General features: G+C 40.9%; 1 protein-coding gene across 1 annotated transcript in view; it reads left to right on the top strand.

Annotated features, from left to right (window-relative positions):
* The first annotated feature begins 2,594 nt into the window (after positions 1-2,594).
* The window catches only part of ATP2C1 (ATPase secretory pathway Ca2+ transporting 1), a 108,719-nt gene continuing 92,882 nt past the window's right edge, over positions 2,595-18,431 (top strand). Inside the window, exon 1 of the mRNA XM_024565793.4 lies at positions 2,595-2,981. Coding sequence (XP_024421561.2) covers positions 2,874-2,981 — 108 coding nt within the window. The 5' untranslated portion in view covers positions 2,595-2,873. The remainder of the gene's footprint in view (positions 2,982-18,431) is intronic.

Raw genomic sequence — 18,431 nt, 5'->3', positions numbered from 1 at the left:
TTGGGTCCCTGCAGACGTACTTTGTAGCCACCAGGAGTCTGGTCAGCTGTCTTTCACCAAGGCAAAGTCAAAGTAACAACAAAACCAGCACTCCTCCAGGCTGAGACGGCTGCGATGCCCATTCCGCGGACACAAAGGGCCTGTGCTCACACCTGAGAAACAGGGTGGGTAAAAACTCGCATCGGGTTTGTATTAACTGTTGAGAGAGATGAACCACTGTAACCGACATCAAACAGAAACTGAGACGATAGCAATTTTTAAAGTTTGGGAAACAGAAAACCTGGATCTACAAATACAACCCACCTTCACTGGAATACTTTCATAAAGGAAATTTTAGGAGGGAAGTAGTGACTATTAGCATTATTTAGAAAGAACCCAGGCTGGGAAGTCGTATGAATTTTTACGAAGATGCGCCTGGTCTCTGTTCAATCATCGTAGTCTGTACATTCTTAGCAGTCTGTGTTTGTATTTCTCTTTAACAAGGCAACTGCGTGCCTTTCCTTCCGCAGGTTAACCTGTTGAGAGTTGCTCAGGAATCCATCCATTGCTGGCTGTGGGCTAAGAGACTGTCTGGGAACTGAGACTCGGGTCAGCCTGAATCTGGTTGAAATCCTTTCTCCTCTGCTTGGTAACTGTGTGACTGTGGCAGGTGGTTTGCCCTCTCGGAGCCTGAGTTTTCCCATAGGGTGTCGTGGGATTACATGAGATAATACCTGTAAAGAATTTAGCACAATGCCTGGCCCAGAGCCCAATGAATACTACTAGATATGATTATATTTCTCATCAATTAAACACCTAAGGGAACTTTTGTTGCCTTTGTTCCACCGACTTTTCTTCCTGTGTTCCGTCCAGTCAGGACAGAGATTTGGGGTTTTCATTTTGGTTTTGTCTCCCTCCGGTGTCTTTTCATCACACTCCTCAACCCAGGACAGGGGGATCATGAGCAGCCGTTTGCAATGAAGTCCGCTTTGTGTTTGTCCTTTGGGGGAAAGGCTTTGATCGGCAGCCGTGCTGAGGGTATTTGGCAGCCTGCTGGCTCCTGGCTACAATGAGAGGCATCTCAGAAGGTTTAGGTATTTTTAATAAAGAGAAGCAAGAGGGCAGCTGGTGGATTCCTCGAGGGTGTGTACAGTGACACCTTTGCCTGCTCCTGATACCATAAGAGGCATCTCGCTTTCCAGGGCCTCCAGTTGGGCAGAGTGTCCGGACTTCCAAGCTCCTTGTTTTTCTGGTCTGTGAGCTGGCAGGGAGCACATAACACTGTGCCCTTAGCATTCTGGTCACTCACAAGCCAGTGCTTCTCTCTGGCCCTCATTAGAGTCTGCTGTCTCTAGCATACTGAGGACTGCAAGAGGCTCTGTCAGCAAGAATTGGTGCATCTGGAGAGGGGACAGGAGGGCAGGGCCTCCTCCTCCAAGGAGCTTGTCCCAGCAGCAGTATGTAAATGACTTCTTGGAATTGCCAGCCTCACCCTGGTGAGATCACCTTGCAAGTGGGCCAGATGCCAGCCTGACAGATGGCCTGGGCTGCTGCCCGCACGGCCCACATTAGGAGCATCAAGTGTGTGCTCCCTGAAGGGAGCCAGCCCAGCCAGGAGTGTCAGGGAGGTCATCCAGGGGCATGGCTCGGGCTGCAGCACGAGTTCCCAGCTCTGCCTACCCCCTTAACTCCAGCCTGCAGTGTGCTCTTGGAAGGGGGAAGGACCAGAGCTCTCTCTTTCCACTTAAAAGCAAATCTCAGAGTCTCATGATTTTCAGCTGATGTCCAGCCTAGACTCTACATGACAGCCCCTCTAGGAAGTGGCCCAATGTTTCCACCAAATGAACCAGCTACTGCAGAGTTAAAAAGGATAATAAAACAGCAAAACCTACATGAGGACTTTGCTCAGAAACCCTGTGACATCTATAGAGTATTGAAAAAACTATTAAACTTTCAAATTTTATGATTTCATGTCCTCTAAGACCACAGACTTCTTATCATGTTATTTTTTTTTTTAAAGCATGAATACTTTTAAAATAGTTAGAAAGTAAATGTATAACATTTTTTTCCTCCCTATACTCATACTAAAGCCGGGGGAGACTTAATGTTCCTGGAATCAGCCTGTGGATTTGAGATAAGGATTCAAGGAGAGAAAGCTTTTAACTCAGAACAGAATCTGCTTGCAGCTATTGTTCAATTAACATGAAGTATTATGTTACTGGGTACGTTGCATAATGCATGGCACTGTAAACCAAACGTTTTAAGTGCTGACACTGAACTCCTTGATAACAATGAAGGGTGAGGTAATTTGTTAATTTCTTTAGAAGTCCCGTAAAAAAAAAAAAAAAAAGGCTTCTCAAGACTGAATGAATCAACACTTTAGAGCTGAGATGCAGCCGAGGGTTGTCTGTGTGCTCATGCTGATAGGAAATCTAGAAGGAAACAGGAAAAACCACAGGTCACGTTCTCTTTAAGAGCTGGAAAAGCTGTCAGGAGAATTAAGATTAAGCCTCATGTGAGTCCGTGGGTGTGGAAAGTCACCAGCTAGCTAATATTAACATAGCTTGCAACCGAACGCTGTTGCTAGAAATAGGACAGCTGCATCACTACCACTAAGCAATTTGCATTCTGTGGACCAGCCCCTAAATTCCTTCTGGCTCCTACGCCCTTTGGGCATTGCATTTCTGGACGCTTTTAGACGGAGTTCACACTTGGCTGTCTGGTTTCACCACAAGCTCTACCAAAAAGCAGCAGCAACAACATCTGTTTTGTTTGCAGGGAAAGTGGCTGCGCTACAAGCAAATCTTTAGGCATCTGAGGAATTGTGAAGCTTCTGGATTTCATATGGTTGCTGATAGGGAGGGGCAGACAAGGACCTTTTTGCTTTCCTCACCATGGATAATCTGTTGTCTGAGTCTAGATTATCTTATTTCAAAAAATACCCTCTCCATGCAATTAGAAAATACTTGTCGATGCTGAGAAGCCAAAAAACAGAAGAACAGGTATTCTTTTGTTTATATTATCTTTAAAGTTAACGGATGTTTGCTCGTGGGTGTTGCTTTTACATCACTTGGTGGTTTAGTTTCTGCTAGTTTACCCGCTTATAGGCACAGGGCGGCTTCTGCTTGGGGCTGTTCAGACTTGGCAATTGGGAGCAAGCAGGCTGTGAGGATTTATTTGAACTTGGAACATTTGGATCATTGAATAGCTAGCTAGACTAAACTACTCTATCAGAGTTAAATTGTGGATTCCTTGATAATTTTCTAGGGCCTCAAGTGCAAATTTTAAAACTATTATTATCTCTACAAAGAGAAGTTATCGGGCCCTAGAAAGACATTGTCTTGTGTGTATTTATGGCTGTTACTATCACCAGGACTTGAAAAACCAAACCATTTTGTAGACTGTAAGTATGACAGCTTTAAGCAGATCACTGATGAGCTGAGAAGGTCATTCAGAAGTAATTAGTTGTGTGTGTGTGTGTGTGTGTGTGTGTGTAGGGTAGGGGATGGGGCACTGCCTGCAGATTTCAGTCTTTTTAACCAATCAAAAGTTAGAATTTCTACTAGTAGCCTCTAGCATGTGGGAGTATAAATATTTTCAAAAACTGTTAAAATGATCACTTCTTGTTTATTTTTTATTTCACTTCTTGTTTGAAATCATGCATTTATTTTATTGTTTTGAGATTTTTACCAGTTTATCACTTACAATTATGAAAAAGGCATTTCTAATTATTGCTTTTCTGAATTATACCAAATGATCAGGAGAATCGCTGTATCTAATTCATTGGATCTGGTGGTTTCATTCAGAAAGAAGCATGGCAGTGGCAAAGGACAAATGTGTAGCCACACCGAAGACAAGAGTCACAAATTGCTTGGCATCATGCTTGTCGCTAGAACTGCCAAACTGCGTGGGAGGTTGAAGCAGTGTCCTGTATTTGAATGAGATGACCTACCTATTAAAACACATCCAGAAGTGAAAGCAAAAGTCAGCAGACAGAAAATCCTCTAATGACAGGTTTCCCCCAAACGTAGATGCATAATTTGGAAAATTAAAACCATTACTGCTGTTGGAGAGGAAACTGCTCTCATTCTGTGCTTCAGTAATGTTACATGAGCTAGCAATTCAGAGCGCGCTCACTAAGGGGGCTGTGCTTAGTAGCCGTTTTCTGTCTTTCTTAGTCAAGGCGTCATGATTACAAGGAAATGTCTTGGTTTCCAAGTCTCAGCACGTTCTTGCGCTTAAAGTGGAAAGCCAGGGGACCAGGTAGTGGTGCTGTGAGTTGTCTGCCACACTCACGAAGTCCACACAGACTTCTGCAGGACTCATTAAGGGGAGAGGATGGGAATGAGTAATGGGGGGGAGGTAGCTGAAACGATGGGGCTTCAACTGTGGACTTGGATTAAGTGATCCATCCCCCCACCCTTTCCTCAGTGTTGTAAGTTTTTGGCGATGTGGCGACATTGCTTATACAGTTTACTTTTTAAAGTTTATTTTTTAAATGTTGCAAAATGCATTCAGAGCATCGAATTTAACAGGGGTCCTCTGACTTGGACTGAGTGGGTTTACAACGATTTGAGATGACCTAGAAATAGCTATGAGCATCACGCTGATTTCTTAACTTCATAAGTTAATGGAGAAATAAAGAAAAATGACATATTCTTTTCTGAAACCAATTACAGCTCTGCAGACATAATGTCTCACTAAATTAGAGAAATTAGGTCAGAGTCAATCATGGCTAACCTTGGGAAGCTGGTTGGAAAGTTATAAAGGAGGTTAATAATGTCTATAATTTCAGGACCTATATATTGGTTGTCTCTAGTCCTGTAAGATGGATCCTCATTATAAAGATGAGGGAAGTGGGACTGAGAGGTCTTGCTCAAGGCCACTCAGCTAGAAAGTACTGAAAGGAGACCTGAACTCCTGCTGGTCTGGCTTTCAACGTGATCCATGTTACCATGCTTTATCTCTGAATAATCCGGTGGCAGCCACACAGCGAACTGCTAGCTTTTCTTTTGTAGAGTATTTCCAACACTTTTGTGGCCACATACCACTGTCATAATTCTTACCATAGGGGCCTACTACCTGTATGTATTTATGTATTCCTTAATAGTTTTCTATACTTGCATTTAAATCACTCACTTTTAAAACTTAAATTTGTTTAGAAAGAAAATCTCATATCACCACTATAAATGGAAGACCACTGCCATTTGCCATAAATAGAAGAGAAGCATAAATATAATAAAAGCAAACTGCTGTTAAATTCTAAGTAGATACCGTTAGCTGTGAAACCTTTCAGTCTGAAACCTGCTCCATTTTGTTAAGATTAGCTTTTAAGAGATTAGCATCTAGTAGCCAACTGAGACATTCTCCTGGGCAAGAATGGAAGGGAATTAAATGATAGACAACTTTCTCCATTCCAAGGAATTCATTGTCATTTAGTGTAGTGTCTGCAGGCCACTTAAAATCTTCCCCTGATTCATCTAGCACCGTTGGCTCCCAGCACGGTGTGTCCGACACACTTGGAGAACGTGATCCCAGACACACCACCTGCTTCTCCGCCCCTGTGCATTTAGATATACTCCTCCCTCTAGCCTAGATTTCCTTCCTACACTTACACCTTGCCCACCTGGAGCCCTCCTACACATCCTTCAAGACTCAGATTCAATGGGCTCACGAGAAAGCTTTCTCCAGTTCTGCTGGGAAGAGTGAAGCATAGCCCCTCCTTTCTAAGATATTGTCTGTTTCTAATAAGGCCCCTTGCTTATGGTACCTAGTAAGCCATTTGGTTACATATTCACAAAAATACAAATCATACACACATGATGTATGGTGATGTATCTTGTCCTCTGTCCCCTCAGGCCCGCCTTGGGGCACAGGCTGATATAGGAGAGACTGCCGATACCACAGGCAGTTTGCCTAGGGAATACCTCGTTTTTGGATTCTGCCCATTTCTTGACTGGACATGAAGGATTCCCACACTTCTCAGTCAAGGTCATTGTTATACTTACCTTGTCCACAGATGCTTTTTTTGTTTAAAGTTTCTCCTTAATGTTCTTCCCCCTTGCACCTGATGTCATACAGACATGAAAGTGTGACCTGAGGGTTGGTTGGTTTGGTAGTTTTTGTTGTTGTTCCTATTGTAAGATGTCAAAATGGGTGGGCAGGCTATCTGTCAGAATGAGAACACATTTCTCCTTTGCATGCCTACACTCTATGATAGCAGGCTTTTCACAAAGCCAAGTGTCTAATTAGGAAGAAGATTAAGGTCATTAACTAGATGAAGATCCTGAAGGTTGGGAAAGTTTGATGGCGGACATGTTTGAACAGTGTTATTCAAACGGCATTTTAGTGGTGGTGGTGATGGTTTGGGGGAGCCAAACCTAAACGAGTTCTCAGATGACTTTGGGCGGGTGTTCTGAACACTTTCTTAAGGGTTTATGATTGCAGCTCTTTTCTTTTGGTCAGATGTTCATGTCTGAGCTTGTGGGGAATAAACGGGACTTGCAGGCAATATTGTCTTGCATACCGGAGTCCCAACAGCCTTCTCTGTGGCTCAGGTGACCAAGTAGGGCACTGAGTGTGGATGGGAGAATTTACTCCACTTCTGGGCAGACTGGAACCTAGTGTTAGCCCAGCGTGGCCTACAGATAATTGAGTACCCTACCGATCCCCAAGGAATGCTACTCTTAGGGGTCAGCCTCATTGATGTAGACATCACTCATGACTGCCAGTGTCAAAGGGTAAGAGAAGACAGTATGTGAGCTTATACGGGACAGTCTGCTCTCTCTCTCTTACAGACAAACACCGCCCATTGGCTGACAACTCCCAAATATTTACCCCCAGTGCACATTAGCCTTGAATATCCATTGCCTCTTTGACATCTCCATCTGAATGGGTAGACTGAACGTGTCCACAGAGAACTCACTGGCTCTGACCTCAAAACCTCTCCTCTTCAGGTTCATGGATCAACACAGAAGCTCAAACCGGAAACTTGGGAGTTTATTTGTTATTGATGAGTTGATCTTTGGGCATCACCTAACCTACCCTCTGGAGTCAGCCTCCTTGGCACCTCTCACCTCCCTTTTGCAATCTCTTAACAAGCCTACGCAATTCTACTTTTAAAATAGTTACGGAATCCTCCATCTTCACCTACCAACGCTGCTACCCCATCCTTTCTTGCTTGGGCCATTTTAATAGCATTCAAATTTGTGTTCACTCTTGTTAAGCTACAATCCAAGTTCCTCATAGCAGGCAGAATTTTCTTCTTTAAATGAAAATCTTATTTTACGCCAATTCAGGGAATATGACTATTTTCCTTTTCCAATTTAGCTTCAGTGCCAAACATAAATGAGGCACGAAGTAGGTGACAACTTTGTATGACTGAATGAGTGAATATGGAGGTTGGAGAGTTCAGGGGCTGAGAAGCTGTTATGCAGGTGAAGGCAAGAGATGGTCAATATTGGGTTATCGTCTTTAATAAGCAGAGGCTGATGAGGTCTAGGGGGAACTGTACAGAGTCATTTATTTTATGGATGGGGAACTACTGTCAGGAGTTAAGGGAGTTGCCCAAGGTCACACACCTCATTTGCAGCAGCACTGGGTTTAGAATTTGGCCTGCTGGACTCCCAGGTCATGTTCTTTCCCATGTGGATTGTGAGTCGTAGCAGAGATGTAGAAAAGGGCAGTACAAGTACCAAGCAAAGAGAAAAGGCCTCTCCAGGCTGAGTCCAGAGGATATGGTAGGTGATGCCTGAAGATTGACTTGTCAATAATGAATAAACCCCCTTGATGAAAGACTGAGATGGAGAAGAGCCTGCTATTTGGAGCTCTTGTCCTTCAACTTCTACTGCTCTGCAGTAGCTTCATCAATTTGAATCTCTTCTGATGAGGAACTAGAAAACACAGGACGGCTAATTTAATAGACAAGAATTTGGGATGAGCTGTGCTGATGATGCGTTGCTGTCTTGAATAAAAAGATGGCTTAGAGCTGACCTGGCATGTCTTGACTGTTTAACAGTGAATCTCCTTAAAATGAGGAGAGTGATCTTTGGTGCCAGGAAGCATTTACAACACCTTTATGTATATTTTTGGAGTTAGACCATTGAACTGGTGTAATATCTTCCAACAAAATTTATCTACATATTTTTTACTATCTTTCTATATTCTTATTGTCTGAATATGCAATCATGCTGCCATTGATATCCTTATATAAAAATGGACACAAATAGTGGCCTGGGCAAACTGAATGCAGAGAAAATAATCCATCACCTGCCATCTTGTTTTGTGGAATTCCTTAATTTCTTCAATTATTAAGGACTGTGTTTTTCCTAGATATTGTGTGTGGAGCATTTTTACAGGTAATGAGGCTGTAAAAATGAATTAGATATAGTCTAACCACTCTGAGATGCTTACAGTCTCAATGAGCACAAAGAGCTGTACTCAAATGTTTATAATACAAGGCGAAAACCACACACACTGCATTCTTAGCGGGTATTTCTGGCTCAAGGCTTGCTCTGGTTAATCTGCTTAAAATGAGGAGAGTGATTTTGGGGGGCCAGGGAGCCTGTATAGTAGCTATATTTTAATTAAGAACTAGAATTAAATTTCGTTTTGGAGGCTATTCTAAAGTTTCTCTTCAGTGGTGTAGGAAAAGCTTTCTAGTTCAAACAGGATCACTGAATTTTTCTTTAATCTTCATCTGAGGACATGCTTATTGATTTTAGAGAGGGGGGAGGGAGGAAAGAAGAGACGGAGAGAAACATCAATGTGAGAGAGAAACATTGATTGGGTGCCTTTTGTACACTGCCCGAGTGGCGATGGAACTGCAACCTAGGCATGTACCCTGACTGGGAATTGAACGCATGACCTTTTGGTTTGTGGGATAATGCCCAACCGACTGAGCCACACCTGCCAGAGCAGAATCACTGGATTTTTGTTTTTCGCTTTGTTTCTTAATGGAATGCTAACCTCAAACTTGGGTTGTTAAATAAATCTTTGAAATTAATTTGAAGCTTGGAAACTTAGTTCTTCATTTTGGCTCTTATCCCTTCTGTGAATAAAAATATAAAAATTAAGGACTCCCCCTACACTGCCACCCCCCCCAAAAAAACCCTATGTTGATATTTAGAACATTACATAAGGGTTTGGGTTGCTGAATCAGGCTTTCCTCTCTAGGTAAAATGATTGAAATTTCACTCCGACTTGGTTTAAGAAATGTTAAGAGTTTTTAGCTCCTTAAAGTAAGTGAGTGGTTATATCTTGAGAGTACATCGAAGTTATCCATCTTATAAAGTCTCAAAACGAAGTCATGTGAAATTGGCTCTTGGGGGGCTACTCTTCCCCCCATCCAACCTCATGGGAACCAATTCCACAAACTTGTACAAAGTCAGTGCTTTCCATCCAACAGGTACTTGGGTAGTCGTGCGGGACAAAGTAGGACTCTAATAGCCCCACGTATAAATGCAAAATTGCTACTGGGATAGGTACAGCACAGGAGAGTTACAAGGTGCCTTCAAAGTATGTAATGGGAGATGGGACCAAGGTGGCAAAGTCAGAAAAAGGCTGACCTAAGGGACTTAATATTGAATTAAGATTGAAGGAAGAGTAGATATTAACTAAAGGAGGATAGTGAGGGGACAGTCAGAACAAAGGTCTTGGCCGGAAATCATCAGGGAAACCAGGAGAAGTGGGAGAAGGGAGTGTATATATTGGGGGCACTAGGGGTCTAATGAATGCAACCCCAAGACAGCAGTGCTTGAAAGGATCCGGGATGTTAGGCTCAGTGAGGAAGAGACTTAAGACCTGATTGTTTCTGTGTAAGTGTTGTGTGCATGTGTTTCGTAAGACCCATAGGGCTAATCTGTAAGAGAAACATGGAAGTGCATTTGGAATGTTCCAGAGGGAATAACTATAATAGGCAGAACACAGGGAGAGGCAGAGATACAACAATAAGGATGGACTCACTGCAAATGAGAGAACAAGGAGTGCGCCACCTTTTTGCAGAGGGCAGGGCACATGACCCCCTCTTGGGGCTTGTTGCAGCGATGATTTCTGCATCACGAAAGAGGAGACTGAATGAATTATCTGGCTCCTTCCAACCCCAAGATTCTAGTGGGGCAGGCAATTCAAAGATGGGCAATTAAGACACCTCCGGAACAAAGAGAGGGCCCAGGTGCATCAGTTAGAATTCATTTGTTTTATTTGGCTAATGGTAAATACTCCGCAATCTGATCATGTTGCTCTGAAATCTAAAGCCAAAGAAGACACATTCAAATGTCTTTGTAGATTCAGGAAATAAAGCTACATCCAGAGAACACCTCGGGTGAGAAGCTTATCACCAGTAACTAGCTTTCCTGAGGCTGATCGGACACTGATCTGCTGGTACATGTAGGACAAACAATTGTGCATACCTATGCAGTCATTGACGAATAGGGGTGCTGAGAACTTTCAGGTCATTTCGTGGCATTTTAACTACATTTAAAAAAACCCATCCATCCTCTTTTGCCTTCAACTCTTTTTCTTCTGCATTTAATGTGGACAATTTTCTGCTTATCATGGTCCATTCTGAAGGTGTTCCAGCCTTCTTGTCCACATTATCGCAGCTGTGAAGTAAGTATTCGATATGCCCGGGAGACACCTGAACCCTGAGTTGATTTCTGAGCTATTTCTAATCCTGTTATCTGCTTCTAAACTTTCTTAATCTACTGTTCTCAGATGCCTTTGAAACCTAAGAGTCAGTAAATGGATGGACACCTAAACCTTTGATCTTAAATCAGCCTGTTAACTCATATATAGAACCCCCTTTTTTGTTGAACTGCAGTGTGGCTTTTTATGCAGATTCCCAATTCCTATCCTATTCCACTTCCTAGACAGTCTGTTGGCAACATTTTATTTGCCAGCTTTTGTTCGGAATGGAAGATGACATATTTTCTCATCTGGTACAGCCAATTCCATGCCTTAACAGAGGAAGAAATGAACTTTCCACATCTGCCGCACTGCTCATAATTCACTGCGAAGAGAACAGGAAGATGCTGGAATTACTTCTTTCCTCTTCGTCCTAAAGGCAGCGTATTAGTAAGACTATTTCAAGAAATACAATTTGGATTATGCATTCAAGAATAAGGGATTTTACATTTTTATTAAATGCCTTATCTGCGCCAGGCACTTGGCAAGGTCCTTTACATACGTTGTCATTTAATCTTCCTAATAGCCTAACAAAATTGGTGGTATTATCCCCCACTTTGTGGATGAGAGAACTGAGTTTAAAGAGGTCAGAGAACTTGGTATATAGCTCAGAAGTGATGGCAGTAGAATTTAACTCCAGGTTTGCCTGTCTGACTCCAAGGCCTGATTCACTGCCTCATGCTAAGACACCTCCCATAAACAGAATACTTTTCTTCCCTTCTTTCCCTCACTTCTTTTCTTCCTTCTTTCCTTGACATTAGGTTTTCTTTTCATTTGTTGAAAATGAATGGGTTAAGAATAAAATCACCATAGCTACTGTGCAGGGAAGACACCTTAAATCCTTTTAGGTGGAGATCCAGCTTTTTGAGAGCTTTTGAGGTTATTCAGTTTGGGGGAACTTCTCGTAAGAAAAAAAAGATAAAATTGTAAATATTAAATTAGATACAAAGTGAATATTCATTTAGAATGATATAAGAAATCGCAACAAATTACAAATTGGGGTGACAAATACAACAAACATCACAAAATCTAGAAAAATAAGAGTTTTTACTAGTTAACTGATGTACCCTAAGATGTTTTGTTCTGGCATTTTTGTGTTATACAGTCTTTAATCACTACTTCACATGCCAGTGATTTTTTAATATCCTCTAAAGAGGTAATTGAAAGGTAATTCAGACGCTCCTCCAGCATAAGTTAATTTATATGTGTATATGTTTTTTAGAGTCAAGAAGTCTCATAGACGAGCTCCTGGCTCCCTTTTTCCTTTACCACCCACATACTTCGGATGCTAGGCACCACTGGACACATTTATTTAAAGATCTCAGGCCCTGTGATTCAGTACACTACATAGTAGGAGTATTCCTGGATGTCCTTTCTCTACTAGGACAGCGAGCAATAGCTTAACCACACACACACACGACTACAAGCTACAGTTGTACACCCCACTAAATCTAAAAAAAAGTGAAACGTATCCACATCTCGACTTTTGTAAGCCAGATCTAGAATGTGCCTGTGGCTGCTCCGATGCTCCCTGATAGGAGAAATGTAAAAGGAGGAAAAGTCAGGAAAACGAGTACTCTAAAATCAATTGCAGTTCAAATATCTTTTGCAAATTTTACCAAAGTGAAGACTGTGAGAGCATTGCTGCAGTCTCTTTCAGCACCTTACAGGGGCCTCTGCAAATGAGGTGCCCTGAAGTTTAAACTTCATTGGTTTCCAAGAAAATCCAGCTCTGGAGAAAAGGTATAACAACAGCAATAAAATGGTGTTACACTGTAATATGCAGGAGTCCATGCCGTAGAGTGGCTTCAAAGGTAATGGTGTAGAAGGAAGTAGAAGGAAGGAAGAGGATGAGACACACAGAAGGGGGTTCTTTCTGTGTATTTCATTCTCTGGGAAATAGCACTGTGGAGATGAAGAGGTTCTGGTACTGCTAAAACTGAAAGGTGCCCAACCCCGCTTCATATTTGCAAAAGACTTATTATTTGCAATGGGATTATGAGCTAATACAACAGATCTCAAAACTCCTGAATGAGTCTAATTAATATTAAATACATCATTTACCGTCCTTCCAAGCAAGCCAGTTAGCACACAGAGAACGAGCCTATTATTGCTGTTAGAGGCTACACAGTAGAAAAATTATAGTAGCACTAAAGAATGTCTTTATGAATTCATTAAGATGTAATCAAGCTTTTGCAAACTCATCTGTTATTTGCAATTATAACATAGTTATTGTACATTGTCTCTGGATCAAATCACCTCTGTGTTGGATTTCTTTGTTGAATTTTGCTAATGTATTCAAAGAGCTAGCTTTCTCATGTATGTCCTCCTCTTAGAATCTCTTCACTCTTCTTATTCCTCTTCCTGTCTTTATGCATAACTGTCCTAAAATATAAACAGTTCTTACAGTTGTGTCCTGTGCCATTAACCCTCTTATAATATTTGCCACTGAACTTGACTATGGCCTGTAAATACATCTCAGAACAAATAAAGCATATCATAGAAGCATTTTGGTCTTACGTACTGAGTGCAGTTTGTAATCAAGTTGTTTAAAGTGATTGAACAGTGTTACACCCCATTTCACTAGTGTTGGCAAACTACCCTTTTGCTCTGTCCCCAACATATAATTTCTATATAATGCACTTAAATTTTTTTTGTAGCTTCTGAAATGTCACACAGCTTTTTTGGGAGGGTGTTTTTTTTTTTTTTTTAAGAGATGAAATTATTTCTCTTAGGAATACACTGTTTCAGGAGGATGGCATTTTGTATTTGTGAAGCTTTCCCCCTTCTTTCATCTAACTGGTGCTGCAAAAGCCTGATACACCTGCTCAAAGAAGCATTGTTCCCAGGTCCCGACCTGGAATAAGAAAACAAAGACTGACTTCAGAGCTGGGAACACAACTGAAACTCCACGGCCACTGCTTCGCCCTCTAACGCTTGTGCTCTTCTGTCCCACGGCTGTGATGATGTGATGCTCAGAGTTGCTTAAGAGGGGAGAAATAAGATCTCTTTACGGTTTTAATGCTCTTTTCCCTGGTCTTTTGAAATAACTGGTTTTAGGCCAACAGGTATTTACTCAAAGAAGTTCAAAGCCCTATTTGATTTAAGAATGCTGGAGACTTCAAATGCTAATAGAGGGTGGGGCGAAAGTAAGTTTACAGTTGTGAATACTCAAAACAGAGTTTATTCTTCTATTCTTTATGAATTATTGTATTATTTTCCACATGAACAACTGTAAAGCCATTTTTGCCCCTCCCTATATACACTCTCATTCTGTTCTTTAGAAGTAAGGACGATTAGAAATATTTTTAGATCGCAATATTTTTAGATCAAAGTTTTATGTTTCTTGTAAAGCAGTGCTCCAACTTCAGCTTGCACTGGAATCACCTGAAGGACTAAACTACCAGCACACCTTGGAGATAATTGTGGGTTTGTTTCCAGACCACAGCAATAAAGCAAGTTGTAATTCTCTTTTGTCGGGAGAAGGTCTTGCCTTCAATCACTCCAAATATCTGTGAAGCACACTAACGTGAAGCGCAGTAAATTGAGGTATGCCCGCACAGAACGCAGGGCCCTTATTCCCAGAGTTGCTAGTTTCATAGATTTGAGGCGCGGCCCCAGCATTTTCATTTAAAAAAAGTTCTCTGGTGGTAGGGAGCAGTGTGAGAACCCCTGATGTAGATCATTTGATGGAGCGTATTTTCAAGTTCAGAGCTGACAAGTTCAAAGCTGAGAGGGACTGCCACTCCTTCTCAAGAACAGCACTCAGGCCGTTCACAAGATGGAGAGTCGCTGGTACAGCTTGGGGGTGGAGAGTGATAACGATTCACAGCTTCACATGTTCTTTTGTAAAAAGTTATTAAATTTCTTGGGGTGATAATGGTTAATAAAATTATATAAGTTTCAAGTGTGTAAATCTGTACCACGTCATCCGTATATTGCATTGTGTTTTCACCACCCAAAGTTAAGTCTCCTTCCCTCACTATATATTTGACTCCCTTTCCCCCCTTTTATATCCCCCTTGCCTCCCTTCCCCTCTGGTAACCACCATACTGTAGTCTGTGTCTGTATTTCTTGATTTGTCTTGTTTGTTCATTTGTTGCTTGCAGCTTTACATCCCATGTATGAGTGAAATAATTGATCATTTTCAACCACGGCCACCCCATGCCTAGTAGCATTACATAATGCTTAGCAGGGCAAGAAATTGTTAAACAATGTCTTTGCTATAAGAGTATAATCTAAAATATTTGCTTATGTCTTTAATTCCTTCTTTTGTAGTCTTTTATTGCCTAAACTGACATGGCAACTGAAAATTTCAATTATCGATTTAAATTAAGGAATATGAAAAAGATGTAAAGGTTGTTATGTCCTCCATACTATCTAAAGGCATTTTAAGTTCTTAGCATTAAAAACAAAAATCTCTCAATCTTTTCCTTGTCCATACTCTGGTTAATATGTAAATGTAACTATAAAGACTCACAACAACAAATACATTTACCACTTGGAAAGATGAAATCAGTATTCCCCATACTGTTTAGTGGCTTCTAGATCCTTAGGACACGTGTTTAATACGTATTCTGTTGATTCTTCAATAACACATGTTAATGAGCTTAATCACCTATTGAATAATCTCTTTAAAATGCGAGCCTGTGGTTGTTCACTCATAAGATTACACTCCCATTTTAGCAACAATTTCCAACTCGGAGAAGATAAACCCAAGGGATTCTAGAACAGCTTTTGCTTGGAACGTGATTTCCCTGGTGACGGCGTCCAAAGGTTAAATCAGAACCAGTGAAAAGATGTAGACAATGACCAAAGATGTTTTACAATAAAGTCCTTATTAACACATTCTTGAATGACATCGGATGAGTGATGATCGGGCAGATATCCCGGGCTTACGAATTTGTGCCTACCAAGGTTGCGGGGTGCTCCCATTGAGTCGAAAGATGCCCAAATTTAATTAAACAAACTGATAAACTATAAAAGGTAATTCAGTAAACAGGGCAGCTTCTTACATATTTTTAAATGGGTCATTCTGGAAGCATTCAAGGTATTAAAGCCAGTATGGATATTTGACTCCTGACTTTGATATTGGATAGTGAGAAATTGTTGGGCAAGGAGCTTCACCGGTATGAGCCTCAGCTTTGTCAGCTATAAAAAGCAATTAACAAGACCTAGTGTGCTCCCCTCATAGGGTTGTGAGGATTAAACTTAATTATGGGCATGGAAGTGTTTTGTCAACTAAGAACCTAAAACAAATGTGTAGTTTTGGTGGCCGTTCAGTGAAAATTGATTCTCATTTCCCTACAAGTCAAGTCTTGAACCAAATGTGCGGTGTTGGCACCTTTACATTTCTAAGGTTAAAATGAGCAATGCAATCATTTAAACCACGTAAGAATACATGTAGAGGTTTTCGGTGTCGTAGATTTCTAACTGCTCTCAGAAAATAGAAGTTGATGTGCAAACCTTAAAATAAATATTTTCGTTTGTTGAAGAAAATGACTATGTCCTATTTTAGGAAGGTGTAAACTTAATTTTATTTTAGCAATTTCATGGTAGAATCTATCACCAAGTGGTCAGCAGTTGAAGAATTACACAAGAAACACCCTGGTACGAGAGCACATAACTAACAAAGAAAGTAAAAATTCTAAAATCTCACTAGTTTTCAAGAATAGATTGCAGTTACATAATTTAAAAATACTATTAATTGGTAACAAGAAAAACTTGTCCAAGTAGTGTCTGAAAACAGCCAGTTTTTTTTGACTTTATATGCTAATAAGGAAATCGCTTAAAAAAGGACTCCCTTGTGTTCAGTCTTTTTGACATATCTTATTCTGTAACTTCCCGTTAATTAACATTGCCTTTAGCATTTTCAGTACCTTATTTAACATTTTATCATCTGAATGTCATATTACACTGAATTATTTTAAGTTTTATAGGAGCAGCCAAGTATCAACCAACACTTTAATATATTTATCTAAAGTATTTTTTTTCAAAGTAAAAACTCTATTAATTAGAATGCCTTTATCTGCAAGTAATGGGATAGGACAGGCTCCGAGGCTGGTTGAGTTGTTAGCTTAATTATGTATCGAAGGGCTGGGCTTCCTCTCATCGTCACCACTTTGCCATTCTTGGTATTGGCTGGTCCATGAGGAGGAAGGGAGGAGAAGGTAATAAGGTGGCTGCAGCCCTTTGAAGCCTTCAGAATTATGGGGAAGTCTTATTAAATCACAGGTTGCTGAGTGCAGACCTTAGACTTTGACTTGGTAGGTCTGGGTGGGATCGAAGAATCTGCATTTCTAGTAAATTCTCAAGTGAGGCTGATGCTGCTGGTAATGAGGGCCCCCCTTTGGGAAACACGAACTTAATCTAATGATTCTGGATGGGAATGAATATTTGAAGATCATTGGTAATGTTCATTACCAGATGTACTTTATCATTTGGAATATAACAGTTCTTTTTATTTCCCTCTTAGGGCCGAATGGCCATTTCTAGTCTGTCAGCTTCCTGTTAAACATTGTAGAGTGAGACACTGTTCACTTAGAACACCAGTATTACTAGTAGTCGATGTAGCAGTTTCTTAGAGAACAGTTTTGCATTCAGCTGGGGAATGGTTGGGTCAGTGCAAGCCCCAAATTTGCATTTCAGCTTATTTGTTCCTGATCTATAGAAAGCTTTCTTTCTTTCTTTCCAGAATCCTCATTTCCTAATCTCCCAAATATAGTTTGCACATTACATTACTTTTTATGTCTTATGAACTAGGCTACATAAACAATGCCTTTTAAAAGCAAAAAAGCAAAAATAAAGTTGCCCGAAGGTATTCTGTAAATGCTAATTTAATTTTCCACCTGATCTATATTCGTAGTGATGAAGTTTCTAACCTAAAGTTTTAACAATTTGCTTGTGTTGCGAAAACTCTTTCCTACTAGTTTGTAATTCCTCTTCTCTGTCATCTGTCTGGCAAATTATCTTTGCCAAATTGCAATTCCCCTCTCACTATCACCTAAACTATCTTTGGTGTGGGCCCCCCATTTTTGGTAGTATGCTCAATGGGGTATGGCCTGTTCACATGGCTGTCCAGGGGTAAGCTTCGGGATCCTCGTAAAGCAATTTCTGGGCCGGGAATCTCCAAATTATTACCATAGTAATATTTTCTGTACTTTTTCTTTCCTCATTTGTTCCAACAATAGGAAGCATGGTAGAGAGAAATGATTTCCACAGGGGGGCTGGGAAGGACATGGGACAATTCAGGCAAACATGGAAGCTTTGCAAAAAATATTTGACGTCTAGGAAATGGTGGGGTAGAAAACCAATGAAAAATGTACCATTTTGGAGGTCTGAGGAAATGCAACCATTTCCAAAACTCTTTCAGACCCCAGTGTGCAGCAGAGTAAAGAGAGATCGAAAATATTTCTGATGTGAAATTGAGAAAACATTTCCGTGGAGCAAGGAGGCCTGGGCTCTTACTGCAAACACAGCAGGGGGCCAGGAGACATGATATGGAATCTATTCAACAGTTTCAACTATTGTGACAACTAATCCAAAAGCAAGGATTTCAAACTTAGTAGAAGACACTGGCCAGAGGCAATTTAACTTACTTGTCGATTCTAAGGCCTGTTGCTTATATCTAGTCTCCCAGCTGTCTTGTCCAAGAAGAGTAGATTCCTTGGTCACTAAGGTAATAACTGATAACTGTGCTGAAAATTATAGTGCTTTTGATTTTGTCAGGCATTGATACACATGCCATTAAAATCCAAAGCACAAACTTA

This window comes from Desmodus rotundus, chromosome 8 (assembly GCF_022682495.2).
Source record: "Desmodus rotundus isolate HL8 chromosome 8, HLdesRot8A.1, whole genome shotgun sequence".
Taxonomy (NCBI): Eukaryota; Metazoa; Chordata; class Mammalia; order Chiroptera; family Phyllostomidae; genus Desmodus; species Desmodus rotundus.
Note: the sequence above shows the minus strand (reverse complement) of the source record. Positions and strands in the feature narration are given on the sequence as shown.